The sequence below is a fragment of the Myotis nattereri genome, assembly GCF_964212035.1.
Source record: "Myotis nattereri genome assembly, chromosome: 11".
In the NCBI taxonomy this organism is placed as follows: Eukaryota; Metazoa; Chordata; class Mammalia; order Chiroptera; family Vespertilionidae; genus Myotis; species Myotis nattereri.
The window spans coordinates 69,907,189-69,929,899 of NC_138086.1; the positions used below are offsets into that span (position 1 = coordinate 69,907,189).

Genomic DNA, 22,711 nt, shown 5'->3' on the forward strand with positions numbered 1-22,711 from the left:
AGCCTAGGCAGGACTGACACGGTCACCATTAGGTGAGAGGGGAAGGATCCAAAACAGACCAACATACTTGCAAGGGAAAGACGACACCACGCTGCCTCAAGTCTCCGCCCCTCGGCCGTGATGAGCCAGGGTCTAGTCTATGGATCCAGCAGCGAACAACCCAAGAGGAATCCTGCCTCCTCCCTCCACCTTCGAGGCTCCCACATTCTCCAGCCTGGTGTGTGTGCCTTCCTTCAGACTTCTCACTCTGGCCTGGCCTCTTCAACCACGTTCTGCCGTAATGAAAAGGATCTAAACAAATTCTATGTCGTCCATTTGGCAATTCACCATTGAATTGTTCACACGAGCTGCTGTACGTGTAATCACTTTCTGCGTTTGGCTCATCAAGGTTATACTCCTTGGGGTTTGGGCAATCTTCTTCATCATCGTCTTCGTCATAAAAGCTTGTTTCTCTTGCCTCGTATTCATTAAGTACCAAGTGGCACCCACCAGCCTCTAGATCACACCCCTTTCTTGCAGAAAACACCTCCCATAGGGGGAGCGGTGGGGTGCTGGCCATGGTTATGAAACAGCCAAGCTGAAAACCAAAATGAGGACCTCCCATCACATGCCTTGATGAGGAGATCCTGTCTCTGCTATGTCCCTAGAATGTGACAATATTCAAAAGGTCTGTTTGGTAAGAAGAGACTAGGCTCAATGAAAAAAGAAAAAGAAAAAAAGAACTTCGCCTTTGCTGGTTTGGCTGGTGATAGAGCGTTGGCCTGCAGACCAAAGGGTTCCAGGTTCAATACCGGTCAAGAGCACGTACCTTGTTTGCTTGCTCCTCCCAAGCCTGGGCCGGGTTAGGGCCTGTGCAGGAGGCAACCAATTGATGTGTTTCTCTCACATCGATGTTTCTCTCTGTCTTTCCCTCTCTTCCACTCTCTCTAAAAGATCAATGGGGAAAAACCAGACCTAATAGTTCTCCCTGCCTCTCCCAGCACTCATGCAACAGACAGGGTGCTGGGAATGGATGGAATGTGTGTTGTTGGACAGAGTAAAATTTTGATTGTGAGTAGAAAAAAGTGGGAGAAAGGAAAGAGTAGAAGAATGTAACCAAGTATCACTGATTTGTTTGTTCATTACTCAACAAATGTTTATCTTAGAATCAAGTTAGATGCTGAGGATATAAAGAGAAAATACATAGCCCTTTCAAAGAGATTTTACATCCTAGTGAAGAGAAAAACAATGGAGATGAACAATGACCATGCACTTAAGGAAAGTTGACCAGTAGGGAAGAGGGGAAAAGGATCAGGCCAGCGGGGGAACACAGGACTCGTGTTTGAGCTGCTACCTGACCAAACAACGAAAGTTTGCCAAAAGCATGGACAATGGATAAACAGGAGGAAACCTTCCAGGCCAGCGGGAAGCATAGTGAAGGGACAGAGCACGAGCGAACAGGCCTGGTGCACACAGATGTTCGTTATCGTGTCTTGAAAATAAAGGGGAAGGGGCTATGCGACACTTGGTGCCCAGCAGTCAGCAGTGTTGGCAGCCTGAGAGTGAGTACGACACGCAGAGGTGAGTGCGTCCTTGGATGAACCGACATCCCAGGTGAAGCACCTTGTAAGTCCCTTTAAAAGGTTCTGCTCGGAGTAAAGGTAAACAGGATCAGACTGTGTGTAGCAAGGCGGCTCTGCAGGCCTTTCCCACCTGCTGAAATGGAAGGGCTGCAGACCTGGCTGAGCTATCTGCGGCTGGCGCGCCCACGGACTGTCTGTTAAACACTTGTCAGCAGGGGGAGCAGAGGAGGTCTGTGAGGCCAGAATGGAACCAGCCATGGTGCCCAGGGTTTCTTACTGAAGTCCCTTGGCAGGTCACGGCAGAGATGTGTCACGTGGCATTCACATTGAAATCCTTGCCACTGCCTTTAAAATGGCAGCAACCAAGTCCTATAATCAGGAATAAGTATCAAAATAAAGGCACCCCTTCTCAATCAGACAAAGAACAGGCACCTACCTCCGAATAGAAACAAAACAAACCAAAAACTAAATATTACAGATGGACGTATAAATTAAACTACACATTCTAGAAAGCTACAGGTGTAAGTTCTTAAACTGGGAAGGTTCTTAGACGATGTCACTAAATATAGAGAGAATGGGACCAGCTCAGAAATGGGTCTGAGACAAAGGAGGCAAGAACATACAATGGAGCCAAGATAGTCTCTTCAATAAATGGTGTTGGGAAAATTGGACAGATATATGCAAGAAAATGAAACTAGACCACCAACTTACACCATACACAAAAATAAACTCAAAATGGATAAAGGACTTAAATGTACGACAGGAAACCATAAAAATTCTAGAAGAATTCAAAGGCAACAAAATCTCAGACATATGCTGAAGCAATTTCTTCTCTGATACAGCTCCTAGGGCACTTGAAACTAAAGAGAAAATGAACAAATGGGACTACATCAAAATAAAAAGCTTCTGCACAGCAAAAGAAAACATCAACAAAACAACGAGAAAACCCACTGTGTGGGAAAACATATTTGCCAATGACATATCTGATAAGGGCCTAATCTCCAAAATTTATAGGGAACTCATACAACTCAACAAAAGGAAGATAAACAATCCAATCAAAAAATGGGCAAAGGACCTAAATAGACACCTTTCAAAAGAGGACATTCAGAAAGCCAAGAGACATATGAAAACATGCTCAAAGTCACTAATCATCCGAGAGATGCAAATCAAAACAACAATGAGGTACCATCTCACACCTGTCAGAATGGCTATCATCAACAAATCAACAAACGACAAGTGCTGGAGAGGATGTGGAGAAAAAGGAACACTTGTGCACTGCTGGTGGGAATGCAGACTGGTGCAGCCACTATGGAAGACAGTATGGAGTTTCCTCAAAAAACTTCAAATGGAACTCCCATTTGACCCTGTGATCCCACTTCTAGGAATATATCCCAAGAAACCAGAAACACCAATCAGAAAGGATATATGCACCCCTATGTTCATAGCAGCACAATTCACCAGAGCTAAGATCTGGAAACAGCCTAAGTGCCCATCAGTAGATGAATGGATTAGAAAACTGTGGTACATCTACACGATGGAATACTATGCTGCTCTAAAAAGGAAGGAACTCTTACCATTTGCAACGTCATGGATGGAACTGGAGAGCATTATGCTAAGTGAAATAAGCCAGTCAATGAAGGAAAAATACCACATGATCTCACTCATTCATGGATAATAGAGACCATTATAAACTTTTGAACAATAATAGATACAGAGGCAGAGCTGCCTCAAACAGATTGTCAAACTGCAGCGGGAAGGCCAGGGAGGGTTGGGGGGCAGGAGGTAGGGGGGTAAGAGATCAACTAAAGGACTTGTTTGCATGCATATAAGCATAACCAGTGGACATAAGACATTGGGGGATAGGGGAGGCTAGGGGACTGTCTAGGGCGGGGGGATAAAATGGACACATATGTAATACCCTTTGTAATACTTTAAGCAATAAATTAAAAAAAAAAAAAAAGAAATGGGTCTGAGACGTAGCGAGCAAGAGAAAGTGGCACAGACTATACTCTATGTCACATTAGTTATTCACGAGCACACAGATAAAATGGAAGTGGTGCAGCAGACAGACATGGCTTTCCCACCTCCAGCCAATTCCCTCCTTTGTCAAGTGTGACTCAGACCACTGAGGCAGGTACCTGATGGGGAGGGACACTTACTTTTTGGCAAATCCCCGGTGCTGGAGGCCGAAACCGTCCTGCTCCTGTCGTGGGACGGGCTGCTCTCCTCCTGCTCAGTAAGCGGGGATCCGTCGGAAAGTGCAGAGCCACAAGCCACAGGTTCTAAGGGCCCAGAGGACAATGATGTGGAAAACTCTGGAAACTGTGACTCGGGAATTTTATGTCGTCCATTTGGCAATTCACCATTGAATTGTTCATAGGAGCTGCTGTACGTGTAATCACTTTCTGCGTTTGGCTCATCGGGGTTTGGGCAATCTTCTTCATCATCGTCTTCGTCATCCAGCTGCTGCTCCAACAGGAACGGGCCGTTCTCAATGTGGCCATTGGTTCTGGGTGATTCTATCCACGTGGGGTCTATGTTCTCGAGCTCCTGTTCACCGTCGTCTTCATCCTTCTCAATGTTTTCCTTCTCAGCATCTTCTTTCTCTTCCTGGTCCTCAGCTTCACCTTCAAAGGTTGATGAATGGAGAATTAGAACTTGTTACCTCCTTACCACAATGGCACTGAGCACTTATCTCCTCCAACAAGAGAGAACTCTAAATGTGCTCAACTTATGCACTACATAGCAAACACCGCTTGGCTCTCAGGTTTCCGAAATCTTAATTTGCATTTATTAAGTAACTGGCCTTCTCTTATTAGAAAGAGTTAGCTCCTGGGGGAAAATGATCTAATAGTTGCATTTCCATTTCTACCGTCTCCTCTGTAACCCTCAGGGAAGGTTTGTGGGTATAGTACTATTACGTAAAAGGTTAATTACAAAATAAAAGACAATCATCAGCATGATAGAAACATGGAGTTTCTCAGATATTTCCCATGTTTTAAAAAACTTGTGAAAATATTAACATATTTCTGGCATCCATTTTACAAATGAATTACCAGACAGTTCCCCATATTCCTGAGTAAGGAGTTAAAGAGAACCCTCCTCACTCTGAGGCAGCACAGCCACCCTCTGTGGTGCCCGGGGGAGGGCCCTGTTAGTGAGGCTCGGGGCCCTCTCTGCAGCCCGTCTTCCGAGCGACTGACCGTTGTCCAGCGCAGGCTCTCCCTCAGCAGTCTCCTCTGGCGCTGCTGTCTTTAGTTTCCCCTCTGGGCGGTATTCATCATCTTGCTCATTAGAAGGTACAGCTGATGTGACGTTTTCTTCTATTATTTTCCTTTCAGCTTCGCGTTCCAATTCTTCTATTTCCTGCAGGCGCTTTTCCAGTAATTCAGCCTGCCTTTTCTGCTTCTTTTTCAGTTTTTTCTTTTTGTTTTTAGAAATTTTTCCTATCTACAACATGGTAAGAAAATACCACAGGTCATTCTGCTTCTTTTGAAAGCACTATGCAATAGTATAAAGCCTGGAAGTATAGCAAATACTAACGAAGTCTGGTTTTTTTTCCGATTGTATTCAATTAAAATCACATGCCCAGACCTGAGACCTACCTGGTGGCTAGGGTTACAGTCAAACCAGGAAAAAAGGAACCAATGTAATATCAAATAATAGGTCCTACCCTCAGAGGGATGTAGCTTAAATCCAATTAAGTTTTTTCCATTGAAACTCTGAGAAGTACTGAATATGCTGAGAAAACAAGAAGCACCACTTGCCAGTTGTATGTGCTGCTGCTTGTACACAAAGTAACAAAGTCCCCTCTCCTTCCTACCTTACCAAGGTGCCTGCCAAAGCAGGTGTTTCCTTCATGGGCGTCAACAGCACTGCTTGTGTTTGGGTCTCACACACTGAGCTGTTACCAACAGCCAAGACTGCACGAACGCCGGAAATGAGCCCATGAAGGAAAGGAGAAAAGAGAAAAGCGCCTCCAATGATCGGCATCTAACTTGGAAGCTACTAGCCATGAGAGCCTCCAGTTTTCACAGAGCAAAGCCAGCCAGCCGCTCGAGTCGTGGGGAACTACGGAGAACGGCACGGCCACCAGGTGGCGCAATTAGCACCACTCCTCTTCTACGGGGACTTCCATTCCAAACTGAGGGCTGTGGCGGCACCCGGAATTCCTGGGCATTTCCTTTCAAAGCTCTAAAATCTGTAGGCGACGAGAGAGAGACATTCAATCGTCCCCTGGACCCAGCTGGGGTCAGGGCTGCTGGGCAGGGCTTCTTTCCCGGCAGCCTGCTTCATTTGACTGGACTCAGTGGTTTCTCAGGACCACAAAAAAGATCATCCCTCCCATATTTAACTGCTAGCGAGGGGAAAAAATTTAGAGCTGCATTAGAGAAACAGGTAACTTGGAAGCCAATGAGAAATAAGGTGAAGTGTTTTCAGAATAATCACACTCTAAACTCTATTTCTATCACCTATTTCACCACGCTCGGCCAACAGCACTCCAGAAAGCACGCAAGGAAGATGGAGATCAAACTTGGAGCCGCTCTAACTATTTGTAAGTCTGAAATTCGGTTCAGCTGACCAAAACAGCTTAAGTCTTATATATTCCAGGATACACAGCATTTGTAAACGTACCTGTGCATTACATTACTATATATTAGGACATCTGTGACTGAGAAAGGAACCAAAACAATATATGACCAATTCCCTCAACCTACCCTTAAATGAAAAATTGTTGCAGAAAGAAACAAACTACTGTTACACTGCGAAAAGTTCAGTAATGAGCAGATGCTTTTAAGATTAGTACTTACAGGTTTTTGCTGTGGAGCCGTACTCACTAAAACAAACAAACAAACAAAAAAACGACAGTTTAGAGGGAAATTGATACATATCCTTATTAAATTGTAAAATGAAATAATTACTGTCTTTTAATGGCTATCCAACTTCAACAATTTAAATACTAGAGCTTCTGAATCAAAGAGATCTAAGTCTAAAGAACGTTTACCCAACTCAAATGAATGGTTCTTAAAAATCATAGCAATAGCTGTTCAATATGGAACCATTTCTCTTGTTTATCTAAAATTAAATAACCATTTAAAAATAAAATGAAATGAAATAACCATTCATTTCAGAAATATCCAAAAGTCCATTTCAGTGCCATCCAAAAGCACTGACTAATAACTTAAGAAAATGGAAGATTCACAAATGAAGTCATTGAACCAACTTGTTTTATAAACAATGAAACAATTTAGATGAGATGTTTGAAAATTATTTAGCAAGTTTGTACAACTAAAGTAAATCAAATATTGCAGCAAATATTCTACAAATCAAATGACCAGACCTTGCCAGTCTCAAAAGCTTGAAAGACTAAAAGAGTCCATGATCTAGGAAAACACAGATGGTAGAAATCAGATTCAGAGGTGCTGCATCTCCCAAGCCCCCGTCAGTCACAGGGCTGCAGCCCTGAGCCTACTCGCCTGCCTGGCAGCCTGGGGCACACACACTGTGAGGGGACGGGAGAGAACAGTCAACCCCTCACTGCCACCTTTGTAGTCAGGGAAAACCAGAAATTAAATTTGATATACTAATACTCAAGTCACTTGGTCTTTCCCCCACACCCCTGGGGTCTGTAACTGATTCCAAATCCACTAGGTAGACTATGACTGATGTAACTATGCTGACTGGAGACTAGGAGGCATGCTAACAAGCCTGAAGCTAGAAAAAACTGATGACTACACGTCAGCTACATAGGCCCTGCTGCTGTATATTCTTCTACAGAGAAGTGGGCGACAGAAGGAAATGTGCAAAGGTAAGAACTGAAATGACCTTTTAAGCGAGAACAAAGAACTCAAATGTGAAAGTGTAATTTGAAGCATCTTCCTTCTTAAGAAAAAATAGTTATTTCTATCCATCAGGTTCTTACCAAAGTTCCTAATACGTACACAGCTGCCTCAGCATGCAACCCTGCAAGCTCTCAATGTTCCCAAACTGGCTGAGACAGAGCTGGCCTGGCCCTCACCTGCAGACCCTGACGGAGGAGGAGCACCCGCTTTCTGCCACTCCGTGGCCTCGGCTGCCATTCTGCGCACGTATGCATCATCCACACACATCAAGATGTTTTCCGGCTTTATGTCAGTATGAATGATCTTGCATTTACTGTGTAGATAATCTAACCCCTGAAGTACCTGATCACAATGAAATTAAGAGAGGAGATAAGTTATTTATACCGTTATTACTTAATATTTATTTGTAAAATAGGTAATATTGTCACAAGGCACAAAATTCAAAAGACAAAAAATGATATTTAGTAAAAATCTCCTCCCACAAGCAACCAATGTGTATCATTCTGGAGATAATTTATGCTCACGCAAACAAATGCATCTATACATACATCTATACATACATTTTTAAAAGAATTGATTTTTAGAAAGACAGGAAGGGAGAGGGAGAAAGAGAGAAACATCCATGTGAGAGCGAGACATCAATTGGCTGCCTCCTGCATGCCCCCCATCAGGGATCAAGCCCACAAGCCAGGCATGTGCCCTGATTAGGAATCGAACCGGTCTTTCGGTGCCTGGGATGATGCCCAACCGAGCCACACCGGCCAGGGCTATATATACTTTTATAATAACTTTATTGAAATGTAATTTCGATACCAAACAATTCACCCTTATAAGTGTATAAGTCTATGGTATTTAGATGTGCAGCCATAGCCACTATCTAATTTAGAACGCTTTCATTACCCAAAAAGAAACACTACTCATTGGCAGTCATTCTCCTTATGTTCCAAACCCTCCAGCCTTAAGCAACCACCTTAAGCAACCACTAACTTACTTTCTTTCTTATTCTGGACATCTTACTAATAATCTTACCTAATAATAGACAAACATGTAAATTGACCGTCCCTCAGCTATGCTCACCAGCCAATCAGGAGAGTATGCAAATTAACCCAACAAAGATGGTGGTTAATTTGCATACATAGGCGCCCAGCGGCCTGGGTCCCAGGAACATCATCGGGCACCCAGGTCACTCCAAGGTAGGCCCCGTGTGGGCCCTGAGCAGCCTAGGAAGGGCCTGAGCCGGAGGCTCCTGGGCAGGGCCTGAGCCTGCGATCAGAGCCGAGCGGGCAGGGGTGGAGCCCGTGATCGAGGGAAGCAGGGGCAGAGCCAGCAATCGGAGGGAGTTGGGGGTCCCCTGCCCAGGCCCCAAAGCTTTAGGCCTGGGCAGGGGCCAAGCCAGGGATCAGTGTGAACTACAGAGGAAACACCTTTTCTGACCGCTCATTGGCTAAGCTCCCTGTATGCCACTGGGTAATAAGTAACTTGGGTAATAAGAATCCAAGAAGGTGACCTAGGGTTTTTCCACCACACTCTGGAGAAAAAAAACACAGATCCGCTGCTGGAGTGCTAAGAAATGTCATATCCTTACCTAGCCGTTTGGCTCAGTGGATAATGCCTCGGCCTGCCAACCGCAAGGTCTGGGTTCAATTCTGACCAAGGGCATGTACCTAGGTTGCAGGCTCCTCCCTGGCCAGGGCCCAAGTCAGGGCTCATGCAGGAGGCAACCAATCAAAGTGTTCCTCTCACTTTGATGTTTCTGTCTTTCCCTTTCTCTTCCACATTCTCTAAAAATCAATGGAAACATATCCTCAGGTGAGGATAAAAAAAAAAAAAAAAAGAAAGAAAGAAATGTCATATCCTATGAAACACACATCTTGAAAATGCCTATAAGAAAGTTGTCATTTTCTGGTGTACAGGAGGATGCTCCAACCAACTGAGCCACCCAGCCAGGGCTTAGAAAGTTGTCATTTTTTCATGGTGAAGGGACTGGAGTCTGTGTTGATGAAAACGCCTTGGTGGCTGTGGTGACTAACAGTGGCTGCAGCAGTGGGGTGATGGGGCTGGTGCCTTCCTCTGATTAGCCCAGTTGCCTCCCACAAAGGGATGCCGGACTGCGGCTTAGGCCCACTCCCCAAAGGGAGCAAGGAGCGGACCTAAGCCGTCAGTAGGACATCCCCTGAGGGCTCCCAGTATGTGAGAGGGGGCAGGCTGGGCTGAGAGGACCCCCTACCCCCACCCCCCAGTGCACAAATTTTGTGCACCAGGCCCCTAGTTTTATATATAAGTGAAATCATACATAGTGGTCTTTTGTAAGTGGTTCATCCAAATATAGCATGTATCAGCACTTCATCACTCCTTTTCATTGTTCAACCATGTTCCACTGGATATACCATATTTGTCTAGCCATTCACTCGATGGACATTTGGGGTTTTTCCACTTTTGGACTACTACAAATAAAATTGCCATGAACATTCACATACAAGTTTCTGTGTGGATATATGTTTTTGTTTTTCTTGAGTATATACCTAGGAGTGCAACTGTTGGATCATTGGGTAACTCTATGTTCCACCCTTTGATAAACTGCCAGACTGTTTTATACAGTGGCTACACCACTTTCCGTTCTCAGTGGCCACATGTGAGGGTTCTGATGTCTTCCTCATAGCCAGTGCTTTCTCTGTCTTTTTCATTTCAGTGACTGTAGTGGATAGGAAGGGTATATCTCACTGATGAATAATAATGTGCATATATTTTTAATTACGCAGGAAAGGAGGTCAAAGTTTTTCTGGACTTACTTCCATGGGAGAGGAATTTTATAAATTATTTCCATAAGCAATTATTTTTAAAATACAGATCATGTTCCTATACATTAGAAATTCAATATGCCCAATGAATATTAACATTTAATAAATATCATTAAACCATTTTAAGTCATTTAGGGGTCTTGTCCACAATAAACAAGTGGGGAAAAGACAAGCAGAAGATATATAATATCACTCAACTCTGGAAAGTTAGCAGTAAAAACCTAACACTTCTGTTTACCTTGAGAATCTGCTAAACGACCTTAGCAGACAACAGAGCATCAGGAAGTGAGGGTACAGATACAGAGATTTCAAAAAGAGAAAACAGAATGACTGTCTCTCAAGTAGCATGAAAATCCCTCATCGAGTCTTACCCCTCTTTTCTAGCCACACAGTAGACTATGTGTTTGATACATAGCAATAAACAAAGTCCCCTGGCTTCATGGGCTTACATCGTCCTCATGTTATCACAGAGCTTACTGCTTCATGCCAGGGGAGAGAAGGGTTGGCCAAGGAGAAACCAAGTTGAATCATGGGGACAGTAAACACAATTTAGAATGTGGACGAGTTCCTAGTAATAGTACCAGTAAATGTCAACACTTTTCCTAAAAGATCTTTCACCACCATCTCATCCTCAAGTAGCTTTTATCTTTCTACCTCAGGTCCTTCACATTCTCAAGTTGTTTTACCATGTGGGAGGCTGCACAGGTAATGAGTTCATGAGATTCACTACCCAAATGTGTTCATATGAGTTCCCCATGACAATGAGGCTATCAAGATGAGCAAAGTGTTCTCAGAAAGAAGTTAAGAGTCCAGATTTTTTAAATGTTGCTATTGCACACATCTGGGTTAACTTTCTTTAAGAAGCATAGTTTGTAACATCTGACTATGAAAATAAGCAAAAGACTTCACCACTGGAACAAATTAAGTTAATTAAGATTATGTAAGTCATTAAAGGAAAGAAAATGGTTAAGAGATGAAGCATTAAAACACAACCTCGGGGGTCACACTGTTACTAAACACTGCTCACTCACTCACTCACTGGGCAAGGTATCTGAGCTTCCATTTTCATATCTGTTAGAAAACATAGTGAGAATTAGAAATAATCTGTGGAAATCATAAAAACAAGATCTAGCTTGCAGGAAGCTCAAAAATAAGTGATATAACTGAACTAAGCCAGAAGACTTGTATTATTGACTAAATAACTAAAACTTGACTAAGTCATTTCTTAAACTTCTCTAGGCTCAATTCTCCCATAGCTAACATGAATGGGCTCTACTTGATATTCTCTGTGGTAATAAAGTTACATAATCTGATTCTGCAGTTTCCTTTAATTCTAGACTACTATTTTTTAAAACCTTTAGCTGCAAGCTAAGAACAATAGTTTTATTTTTTTTTAAATGTCATTTCTGCCCTGGCCGGTTTGCTCAGTGGACAGAGCGTCAGCCTGCGAAATGAAAGGTCCCAGGTTCGATTCTGGTCAGGGGCACATGCCCAGGTTGTGGGCTCAATCCCCTGTGGGGGGCTTGCAGGAGGCAGCCGATCAATGATTCTCTCTCATCGTTGATGTTTCTTTCTCTCCCTCTCCCTTTCTCTCTGAAATGTATATATAAAAAAAAGTCATTTCTGTTCTCAGCCACTGAGGTTTAAAGCAATAAAGCACCCCAGAATCCAACAATAATGGCAATCTTACAACCATTTGTGCAGAGTTACTATGATGATGCAAAAAATAAAATACAAATCTATGAAGCAAGCTTCCTGCTCAAGGATAGGTCTCCCCTTGCATATTCTGAAAAATAGTTAAAAGGAGCCTTTACTAATTTCCCCTCTGTTGCCTTCATTTGTCAAATCTTAAGTATTTCTCTCCTGCCTAAAAAAACACACATACTGCCCTGACAGGTTTGGCTCAGTGGATAGAGCGTCGGCCTGCAGACTCAAGGGTCCCAGGTTCGATTCTGGTCAAGGGCATGTACCTGGGTTGCGGGCACATGCCTAGTAGGGAGCGTGCAGGAGGCAGCTGATCGATGTTTCTCTCATCTATGTTTCTAACTCTATCCCTCTCCCTTCCTCTCTGTAAAAAAAAAAAAAAAAAAAAAAAAATCAATGAAATATATTTTTTAAAAAACACACACACACACATTTGGCCTCAGCAGCAGGAGGCAGCAGAGGCTGCACAGATCCTTGGGCTTCTTTGAAAGCTGAGCTCCATCTAGCCACACATGGGCCAGGGACAGGGCTGCAGCCACTCAGGGAGCCCACACACCCTCCTGGAGCAGGGGCCAGTTTTCTCCACAGGAGTCAGGCACACAGGTCAGCAGCAGCACAGAAGTGAAGGCTGAGAGCAAGAGAAGCCCCAGTTCTCAGTCAGGAACTAACTACCCATGGCTCAGAGCAATTCCCTTCTCTCAAGTTCAGCTGTAAAGTAAGGGGTTTGGTCAGGACTGCCTCTGACTTTTTTCTGTACACCTATGAAACATGTCGGAGCTCATCTATTACTGGCGTTCCTATCCACCATGGCTTGCTGGAAATAGAAGTTGAGAGTTCAGTAATGTGGAGACTTCTCTCAAAGGCATCTCCCTGGCCCTGCGCATGCACCACCCACACTGATGCTGTCCCCAAAATCCTAAACTGCAAAGAGAAACAGAATGAAGACTGCCGGTCAAGATGACAGTGTAGGTAAATACGGTACTCACCTCCTGCCACAACCACATCAAAATTATAACTAAACTACAGAACCATCATTCAGAACCACCTGAAATCTAGCTGAATGGAAATCCTACAACTATGAAATTAAAGAAGCTACACTGAGACTGGTAGGAGGGGCAGAGATGTGGAGCAGGCGGGACCCATACTCACATAAACATCAGAAGGGGTATCTCGGTTGTGGAGGTCCCCCCTGAGGAGCGAGGGGTCCAAGCCTCACACCAGGCCTCCCAGCCCAGGATTCCAGGGCCAGGGGGAGAAGGCCCTATAACTTCTGGCTATAAAAACCAGCAGGCACTGAGGCTGCGAGGGAAGACACGGCAGCTGGAGTCCCAGGCAGTTCCTCTTAAAGGGCCTGCTCACAGACTTACTCAGACTCACTCACTCTGAGCTCCAGAGCTGGGGCAGCAGCTTGTAAGGCGCTAGAGACATACAGGGAGGAACTGAATTCTGCAGCATCACGGCAAGAGCTGAAGGTGGGTCAGGGGCAGCTTTCTCTAAGACAGAAGTGCTGGCAAAGGCCCAACTCCTTTTCTGAGACGCCCACACAACACACCTTGTGGGCCCACCCCAAGCCCATTCCAGTGGCTTTTCCACACAAATGACCTCTCTTGCCTCATGCTTTAGACTTTCCTAAAAATCTCTCAAACAAACAAACATCTGGCCTGGTGTACCCCATACCTCTTGCTAAGTGGCCTGGTCAGGCCCAACATTAGCAGCAGTCTGTCTTGTTGGCAGCTTGGCCTCTCCTGGGTACCTCCAAGCCCAGCACAAGTAGCAGCAATCTGCAGATTGCTCTGTAGCTTGTGCCAGGTGGCCCCTGAGCCAGCATGTCCTCGGGTGAGGATTAGAAAAAGAAGAAAAACACATAAAAATACAAACAACAAAATGTTAATAAATACCTATCTCTTGACAATTAAATATAAAAAAACAAAATAAACAGAACAGAAACAGACTCATAAATACACAGCCTACTTTGGTGGTTGCCAAACAGGTTGGGAGGAGAGGGGTTTGGGGGCATGAGTGAAAAAGGTGAAGGAATTAAGAATTATAAATTGGTTGTTACAGAATAGTCATGGGGATGTAAAGTACAGCAGACAGAATATAGTCAATAATATAACTGTGGTGTCAAGTGGGTACAATATCAGGATGGTCCCTTAGAAAGTCATGTGTCTAATCACCAGGATGTACACCTGAAACTAATATAATACTAATATAATACGTATGCCAACTGTAACTGAAAAATAAATGATTTTAAAAGAGAGAAACAGAATGAGAGCAATTTTCCAAATTATTTTATGACTCCGGTCACAACTCGGGGACTTTCTTCCTTCCCACCTGAACAAAGGACACAGGGTGTGAAGACTTCGCCTGCCTCCCTCTCTGTGGGTAAGGCCCTGCTAATGCAGCTCCAAGGGAAACCACCACAGCCAGACGAGCTGGCAGATCGGAGCGGGCTGGCCCTGACCTAGGGTGCTTCCCTGAGACAGACTTCTTGTAAGTGTGGACGTGACACCAAAGGGATTCTCTCTAGCCCAGAATCTCTCTTACTAGGAAACGAACACTCCCACTGGCTTTCTCCTCCTCACTAAGACAGATATGAGGCAAATCCTATAACTGCTTCTGACAAGCACAACGATAAGCAGAATGGAGAAGTGTGGGGAAAGAACTGGATACTCAAACCAGTCTCAGTAGACACTGTCCTTATCCACCCTGGACTGAAATAGGCCCCGGCTCCTTGCTCTTTCAAACAGTGACTAGTGAGAACTGATGAGAAAACCCGGCAGTTGTACTTCTGAATACAGTCAGGACAAAAGGTAAATCCTCTGTGCCCTGCATTTAGATGCACAGAGTAATGAACTGGGAAAGAGGCTTCACTACCTGGAAATGTGTCACTGTATTTCCGAGTTGAGGACCCAACATTTTGAGGATAATTCCAAGTTAATACAGAATCAATCATGTGCACCACCACACCAAACAATTCCAAGAATATTAATGTTTACCAATTTAAAATTAATCTTCTGAGCTAAAATTCAACATACTGGGGTGACCATAATGAATGCATTAATGACTAGGAGAAGTGAAATAATTAAAATGGTAAATAAATACTAAATGTCGATAGCGTGGTCCAGGGACTGCTGAGTCAGCCTGCCGGCAAGGCCCCACTCCTAGCATGCCCACGGGATCGCCACCACAGAGGCAGGTGTGAAAAGTACTGCATTTAAAGTCCCCTTACATATATTGCAGCACATATTACAAATTATAAATTCCCTGTTAAATAAAACCCAATGGCTATACTTTTAAACAATCTAATTGTCATCTCTATTAAGGCGAAAAAATAAAAACAAACCACCTACTACAAATAGAGACCTGAACGCACACCTTCCATAAAGACATGCTACAATTTGAAATGCTCCCAAATCTTTCTATACAGACATTTCATACCCTGCAGGTGAGCCGAATCACACCACCTGGATTCGGACCTCGATGCCCACACGGGTAACTGTGGGCCTGGGGAAGTTTTTATCCTATCTGTGAAAGGCCTTCTGTAGAGTGGACATAACAACCGCCCTGACCTCCTGAGGCTGTGATGAGGACTAGACAGCATCACACACAAAAAAAGCACTTACAACAGTGAGAGCCTAAAAGAGGATAATCAATGTCAGTGACAATAATGATGACAGAATAGAATAATTTAAAAATCTGGTGACTTTGCTACAAAACTGGAAAACTAGCAGTTAGAAAAGTCACCAAAATTAGGGTCTTGCTCTTAACAACCTTCATTTAATGGCAAGAAGTCCTTCTTTACCAGTTTTCTGTAATGGGCAATAAATTAAACCATAAAGTTTTAAAATGTGAGATGTCAGCCACCCTTTCAATTACATAAGAAAGTCAAAGCTATGTTTAAAGAACAGCAAGACATTTAAAGAAAACTGCACCACAAATAACAAATACTGCCAACAAGCACCATTATTCTTCTTTCAGTTTCAGAAATAAAAGTTAGACATAAAATAGGCCTCAATAAAGCTGATTTCAAAAGAAAAAAAAAGAGAAATGAAAGCTGTGGGTCAAATAGACAACCACAAGACTCCACTCTTGGGGCGAGAGAAGCAGCCTGGTGCGGAGAGTGGGGGAGGTGCACTGCTGCAGCACTCAGCATCCTCCCCACAGGCAACAAGGATGCCCTTATCCGACTGGGCACAAGGTCACCATGGCTAAGTGAGGACAGCTGAGACCTGACCAAAGGATTGATAATAGTGTAAGTATAGGAAACCCTAGAAATGTGATTGTCAGTACTTTTAGAAAATAAACAAGTGTTAATTACCTTCAAGCCTGTCAAACCATAGGTCAGTCAAATCACAAAGTCAGATTAAGAGGAACATAAACCTCTTCTTTCACTTAAGAAAAGACATTTCTTGATCAGCTACTACATGAAGGAAGTGGCGAGAAAATGTGTCATGGATACATGACCTGTACCTGCGCAATGTTCACAGTGCAGATGGGAGACTCGAAAATTGCTCACAATGCTGGATGCTTTCTCACTTCCTCGTCCCTCAGAATGCATCTCCACAACAAAGCCACAAATTATGTATCATCATCCCGATTTTACAAATGAGGAAACATACTCACAGAAGCTAAGGAATTTGATCATCATCAAACAGTTAAGTGCCAAAATTAGAATTTAAAATTAAATCAAGTCATGCACCCATTGTACTTTCCTCTATTCTAGTGGTTCTCAGTGAGGGGGAATCTTGCCACCTGGAGGACATGTGATACAGTTTGGAGTAATTTTTTTAAATATATTTTTATTGATTTCAGAGAGGAAAGGAGCATGAGAGAGAGAAACATCAATGAGAGAGAAACATTGATCAGCTGCCTCCTGCACACCCCCTACTGGGGATCGAGACAGCAACCAGGGCATGTGTCCTTGACAGGAATCAAACCCAGGACCTTTCAGTCTGCAGGCAGACACTCTATTCACTGAGCCAAACCAGCTAGGGCCAGAGTAATTTTTGTCAAAACTGGAGGTGGTGGTGGCTGGAGGTGGGTAGAGGCCAGAAATGCTGCTAAACATCCTACAAGTCATAGGACAGGTCCCTACAATAAAGATTTATCCAGTCCAAAATATCAATCCAGTGCCAGGGTTGAGAAACTTTGGCTTATAAGACCCTGCAAAGCATTAGGAAAGAACCAAATGCAGGCCGCAGGTATCTTGAGGGGAAAGAACACACCACTATTAACTGGGGGAGTATGAGAAGCCTTCATCATAGAAGTATTTTGGTTGGGTCTTTAGCTAAAACATGGGTACAAAAGAAAGCAGGGTCTTTTCAGCAGCCTAAGACAAAAGAAAGATCAAAGACGTGAAGCTAAAAAAAAAAAGCAAGGCAAGTACACTCTAAAATACCTATCAAAGAGCCGAAACCGGTTTGGCTCAGTGGATAGAGCGTCGGCCTGTGGACTCAAAGGTCCCAGGTTCGATTCCGGTCAAGGGCATATACCTGGGTTGCGGGCACATCCCCAGTAGGAGATGTGCAAGAGGCAGCTGATCGATGTTTCTCTCTCATCGATGTTTCTAACTCTCTATCTCTCTCCCTTCCTCTCTGTAAAAAATCAATAAAAATATATTTAAAAAAAATAAATAAATAAAAATAAATAAATAAATAAAATACCTATCAAAGAAAACTAGTAAAAATTTATGAATAAAAATTCTGGTAAATAAGCACATGTTCATAAATGCTTAGGGACATCTTTAGATATTCTTAAGAAATTAGTAACTTGGTTGACTCCACGAGGGAAAGTGGGTACCTGAAAGACATATATTTTAGAACAGTTATGTATATTACCTATTTAAAAGATTAATTAATTAACGGACAAAAATTTACCTGACAGGACCTAAGAGGTGAATCAAGGTTTGTAAGGGGAAAATATGGGCTGACACCAGATGGCAGAAGGAAGAACAACAATGATTTAACTCTTATTGGATATAAGCCCAGTACAATTCCAAAGTTATTACATGCTGCTCAGCAAACCAGTAAAAGCATGAGCTCCAATCCAGACTATCTGGATTTGAATTCCTGCTAGACCACTTAATCCTTCTTAAGTTACTTCCTGACCAGGGGCAAGTTCTTTCACCTCTCTATGCCTCAGCTGCACTTATATAAAATCAGGAGAGTAAAACAGCTATTTCATAGGGTTACTATGAGGATTCAATGAATTAAAATTTGCAAAGTACTTAGAATTATGCCTGGCACACAGTAAGCACTGAGTAAATATTTGTATTTATTGATAGCAGTATCCCTTTAATCTAATAAGAAAGGTACCCTTATTATTCCCATTTATTTATGATGAAATTGTGGCCTGAGTTAATTAAGTTGGCCAAAGTCCTTTAGCTAAACTAAGGTATAACTGTCGCCAAAATCTAAGCTCTTTATCGCTATATCTATTGCTTCATGAAAGTCAACAATGTTAAGCTTTGGGCAATAAGCAATGGAAAAACACTAGAGGTTTAAATGAAAATATAAATTATTAAAGCAAAGCTTTACTTAGAGAGGTAACTGCTAATGGAAAGGAGAACGAACTGGAATAGGGAGGAAGTTGGGCTGGACTCTGAAAGAGCAGAGAGGAGCCTGTGGACCAAGGACAGTGGCACCAGAATGGAAGGGACATCAAGAGCAAAAGACACGGCTCAGGAGGGACCAAAGGCCAGGTGACTGGCGAAGGACAGCAAGTGGCAGAGCCACAGGGATGACTGAAACAAGGTCAGCTATGCCTGACCATGAAGGTGAAGGAGGACACACGGCAAGAATATTAGAAAGCTGGCCCTGCCTGTCTTGTTCGGGGAGGGATGTAACTATGCAGGTCTGTTAATCAAGGATCTTCACAGTACTATTTACAAGTCAAAAATACTAAACTCATATGCTGACTCGGAGGGATGAAGGGAAACTCAGGTACATAGGCTATTAACTGGGATATATAATAACCTATTACTTTTAAAAGTTAAAAGTTTAGGGGAGAAAAAATCCAGATTCCATGATAACATTTTTCTTAAATAAACTTAAAGACAGGTTTCACACTAAAACAAAACTTCTACTCACAAAACCTAAAAGAACAAAGTACAGACCATATAAAATCAGGATTTCATCTTGAAATTTTCCTAGAACAATAAAACATAAGAGCTCTTTAATTTCCAAAGCTCAGTGTATGTGTGTAACAGGAGGATAATACACTCGGAAGATAATTTCTTCAATCATCAAGTATGCATTAAAGTTCAACTAAATTGCTAGATTTCATCTTTAGATTTACAGACTCTTTTACTCGCTAAGAAAGGCTAGATTTTGTTTTCCCATTCTGAAATACAAAATAAATGTCAATGGTTCATCTGCTAATGCCCTTACATGGCCAAACCTGAGTACTGACATGGTCAGTTAACAATGGCAACAGCCTACATCTTTGAAAGTGTGGGGTCAAAGGAAATGACAGAACCTGTATGGAATATAGGCAAAATGGTACTTCTGAAATTATTTACTTTTTGTTATAATATGTAAGTCATTTTATATTTTCAGGATTTAGCAGAGATAATTAAGATATAAATACTAAAGCAGCATTTGGGAATCAAATAACTCCAATGAACGTATTAATTTTCCCCCTCATCACCTATCTTCTAAAGAAAAGCATTGTCTTTTCACATGAAAAATTAACCATTTTAAAATAATGAGTTAAAATGCTACTATCTAAAACCTAAAAGAGAACAAATATACTAAATAAAAGCTAGCCAGAAACCCATACATGGTACATATGCATACCTAACATAATACTACGTAAAAATATAGTATCTCGCCGAAACCGGTTTGGCTCAGTGGATAGAGCGTCGGCCTGCGGACTGAAAGGTCCCAGGTTCGGTTCCGGTCAAGGGCATGTACCTGGGTTGCGGGCATATCCCCAGTAGGAGATGTGCAGGAGGCAGCTGATCGATGTTTCTAACTCTCTCTCTCCCTTCCTCTCTGTGAAAAATCAATAAAATATATTTTAAAAAAATATATAGTATCTCATGTGTAAGACACTATAGAAAGCCCTTCTCTTACCAACCTCTCTCCTCAAATAACATCTATAATATATTTTTAAAATATTTTTTATTGATTTCAGAAAGGAAGGAAGGAAGAAGGAGAGAGAGACAGAAACAGCAATGATGAGAGAGGATCATTGATTGGCTGCCTCCTGTACGCCCCACACTGGGGATCGAGCCCACAACTTGAGCACATGCCCTGACCCGTAATCAAACTGTGACCTCCTGGTTCACAGGTCAATGCTCAACCACTAAGCCATGGTGGCTGGGTTGGTCTATAATATTAGAAGATGAGCTGTCAATTTGCACCATAAGAGGATGAAGGTAAAAGAAGAGATAAATACACAGGCTGAATAAACTAAGTTAACTACACACAATTTCAAAGGAAAATCTAACAATTATAAACATCAAATTTTTTATGAAATGGTTTTAGAACCTACTGATTTGCATGTATGCAATTATTATATACAACTGGTAGGAAGGTTCTTTTTCAGGCCCCAATCACTAGGATGTACAATTCTTCAATTCCCTGATTATTTCCTATTTAAGAATTCTGGACCATAGCTTATATTTCAGGTCTGCAACCCTCAGGCAAATCTAGTTCAAGATCTGGACCAGGGGAAAGGGCAAGGCTCCCAAGCACTCAGTCTTCGTCGCAAGAAAACCAAATAATCTCCTTGATATATAAATTACTCTGAAGAAATACCCACAGTCATTCTATCAGAATAGGTAACCCAGAATAAGTCATATCTGCAACATTCCTAACTTAGGCTGTGAGGGAATAGTGGGATACAAAGCAATATATTCCGTGCAGAAAATGAAATCCGGTAAACATTTCTAATCAGAAAGAGATCTTTCATGTAGGTATACTTTCATTTTATAAATAATTGCTACCACATGAACACCAAACCAGACCCAGACCCATTTTCTTTTTTTTAATATATTTTATTGATTTTTTACAGAGAGGAAGAGAGAGGGATAGAGAGTTAGAAACATTGACAGACACATCGATCAGCTGCCTCCTGCACACCTCCTACTGGGGATGTGCCCACAACCAAGGTACATGCCCTTGACCAGAATCGAACCTGGGACCTTTCAGTCCGCAGGCCGATGCTCTATCCACTGAGCCAAACCGGTTAGGGCCAGACCCATTTTCTTTTGTCAAGACAAATGAACAAAGCATAATTCTAATACAATACTCCCTATATAACAAACATTCATTATATCGTTCATTTACCCTTCATCTAATACCTAAAAACAGCAAATAAACACAAATTATTTCTTTTGAATTATTTTCTGAGAAACAAAGGAGGACATTTTATTATAATAATATCAGATAAAACAAATTTTCACTATATCATATCATTACTTTAAAAAGTTCAATATGCCCAAAGAAATGTATGCCTGATATTTACATATTGCTCCCTTAAGAAACAGAATGGCATAGTATTAAATATAAAACTGACTTAAAATGTTCCAAGTTATTATATACTGTAACATATGCATACGCTTTAAAAACAAAAATTATATACTAGGTGTACCGGTTAATAATGCGGATCTTGTAATTAAAGAAAACATGGTAATTTCAAGAGAAACATCAAAAGTGCTTTATTCAAAGTAATGTCCATCGCTAGCTACACATTTCCCCATCTTTCAGGTAATTTGTGGATACTGTCCCAATAGAACTTTTCTTGTTTTCAGGCAAACCATTCAGAGACCAAATTTTCCACGTCTTCGTATGTTTTTAAGTGCTGCTCAGAAAGTGCGTGTGCCATCGTTCGGAACAAGTGGTAATCTGAAGGAGCAAGGTCTGGTGAATACGGCGGGTGGGTTAATACTTCCCAGGTAAGATCTTTTCACGTGTCTTTAACTAGTTTTGAAGTGTGTGATGGTGCGTCATCATGAAGCAAAATTACTTTGCTGTATCTTCTGGCACATTCTGGTCATTTCACGATGAAAGCGTGGTTCAAATTGATTATTTGTTGTAGGTAGTGATCAGTATTAATGGTTTCACCTGGTTTTAGAAGCTCATAATACACCACACATTCGTGATGCCACCAAACAGAGAGTATTGTCTTTTTTCCAAAGCAATGTGGAATTGCAGTCAATGTTGATGGTTGACCTGAATCAACCCATGATTTTGTGCATCTGGGATTCTCAAAATAAATCCACTTTTCATTGCCAGTCACAATTCGATGCAAAGAAGACTTTCTTTTGTGCCACTGAAGCAACATTTTACTGATGACTTTTCGGTTTTCCATTTGCCTTTCATTCAGTTGATGTGGCACCCATTTTCCTTCCTTTAAAATCTTTCCCATTGCTTGTAAACGATCAGAAATTGTTTGCTGAGCAATGTTTAATCTTTCTGAAAGTTATTTTTGAGTTTGACACGCATCTTCAGCCAATAATGCTTGTAACTGTTGGTCTTCAAACTTTTAGAGTTGACCTGGACGTTCTTTGTCTTTCACATCGAAATCATCACTTTTAAAGCGTTTAAACCAGCACTCACACGTATCTTGAGATGGAGCATCTTCACCATAAGCTTCACGAAGTATTCAGCAGCACTTTTCTTCAAAATAAAGTAATGAATTAAAACTTCCTGCAAATGCTCTTTTTTTTGGGCACGAAATTCAACATTTTTAAGTGTAAAAATATCCATGATGTTAATACCTTTAGCAAATTTGATATATGAAGTTTTGAATCTTATTGTCAATATAATAAAACAGCATACATATGAAATAGCAT

The 22,711-nt window shown here is 42.0% G+C and overlaps 1 protein-coding gene across 2 annotated transcripts in view; it reads right to left on the reverse strand.

The window, feature by feature from the left end:
• The window catches only part of SRPK2 (SRSF protein kinase 2), a 138,486-nt gene that overhangs the window by 18,096 nt on the left and 97,679 nt on the right, over positions 1–22,711 (reverse strand). For both annotated transcript variants that reach the window (XM_081101785.1, XM_081101784.1), the window contains exons 7-10: positions 7,582–7,747; positions 6,374–6,399; positions 4,766–5,012; positions 3,722–4,189 (exon numbers count right to left, since the gene is read on the reverse strand). In XM_081101785.1, the coding sequence (XP_080957911.1) occupies positions 3,722–4,189; positions 4,766–5,012; positions 6,374–6,399; positions 7,582–7,747 (907 nt within the window). The remainder of the gene's footprint in view (positions 1–3,721; positions 4,190–4,765; positions 5,013–6,373; positions 6,400–7,581; positions 7,748–22,711) is intronic.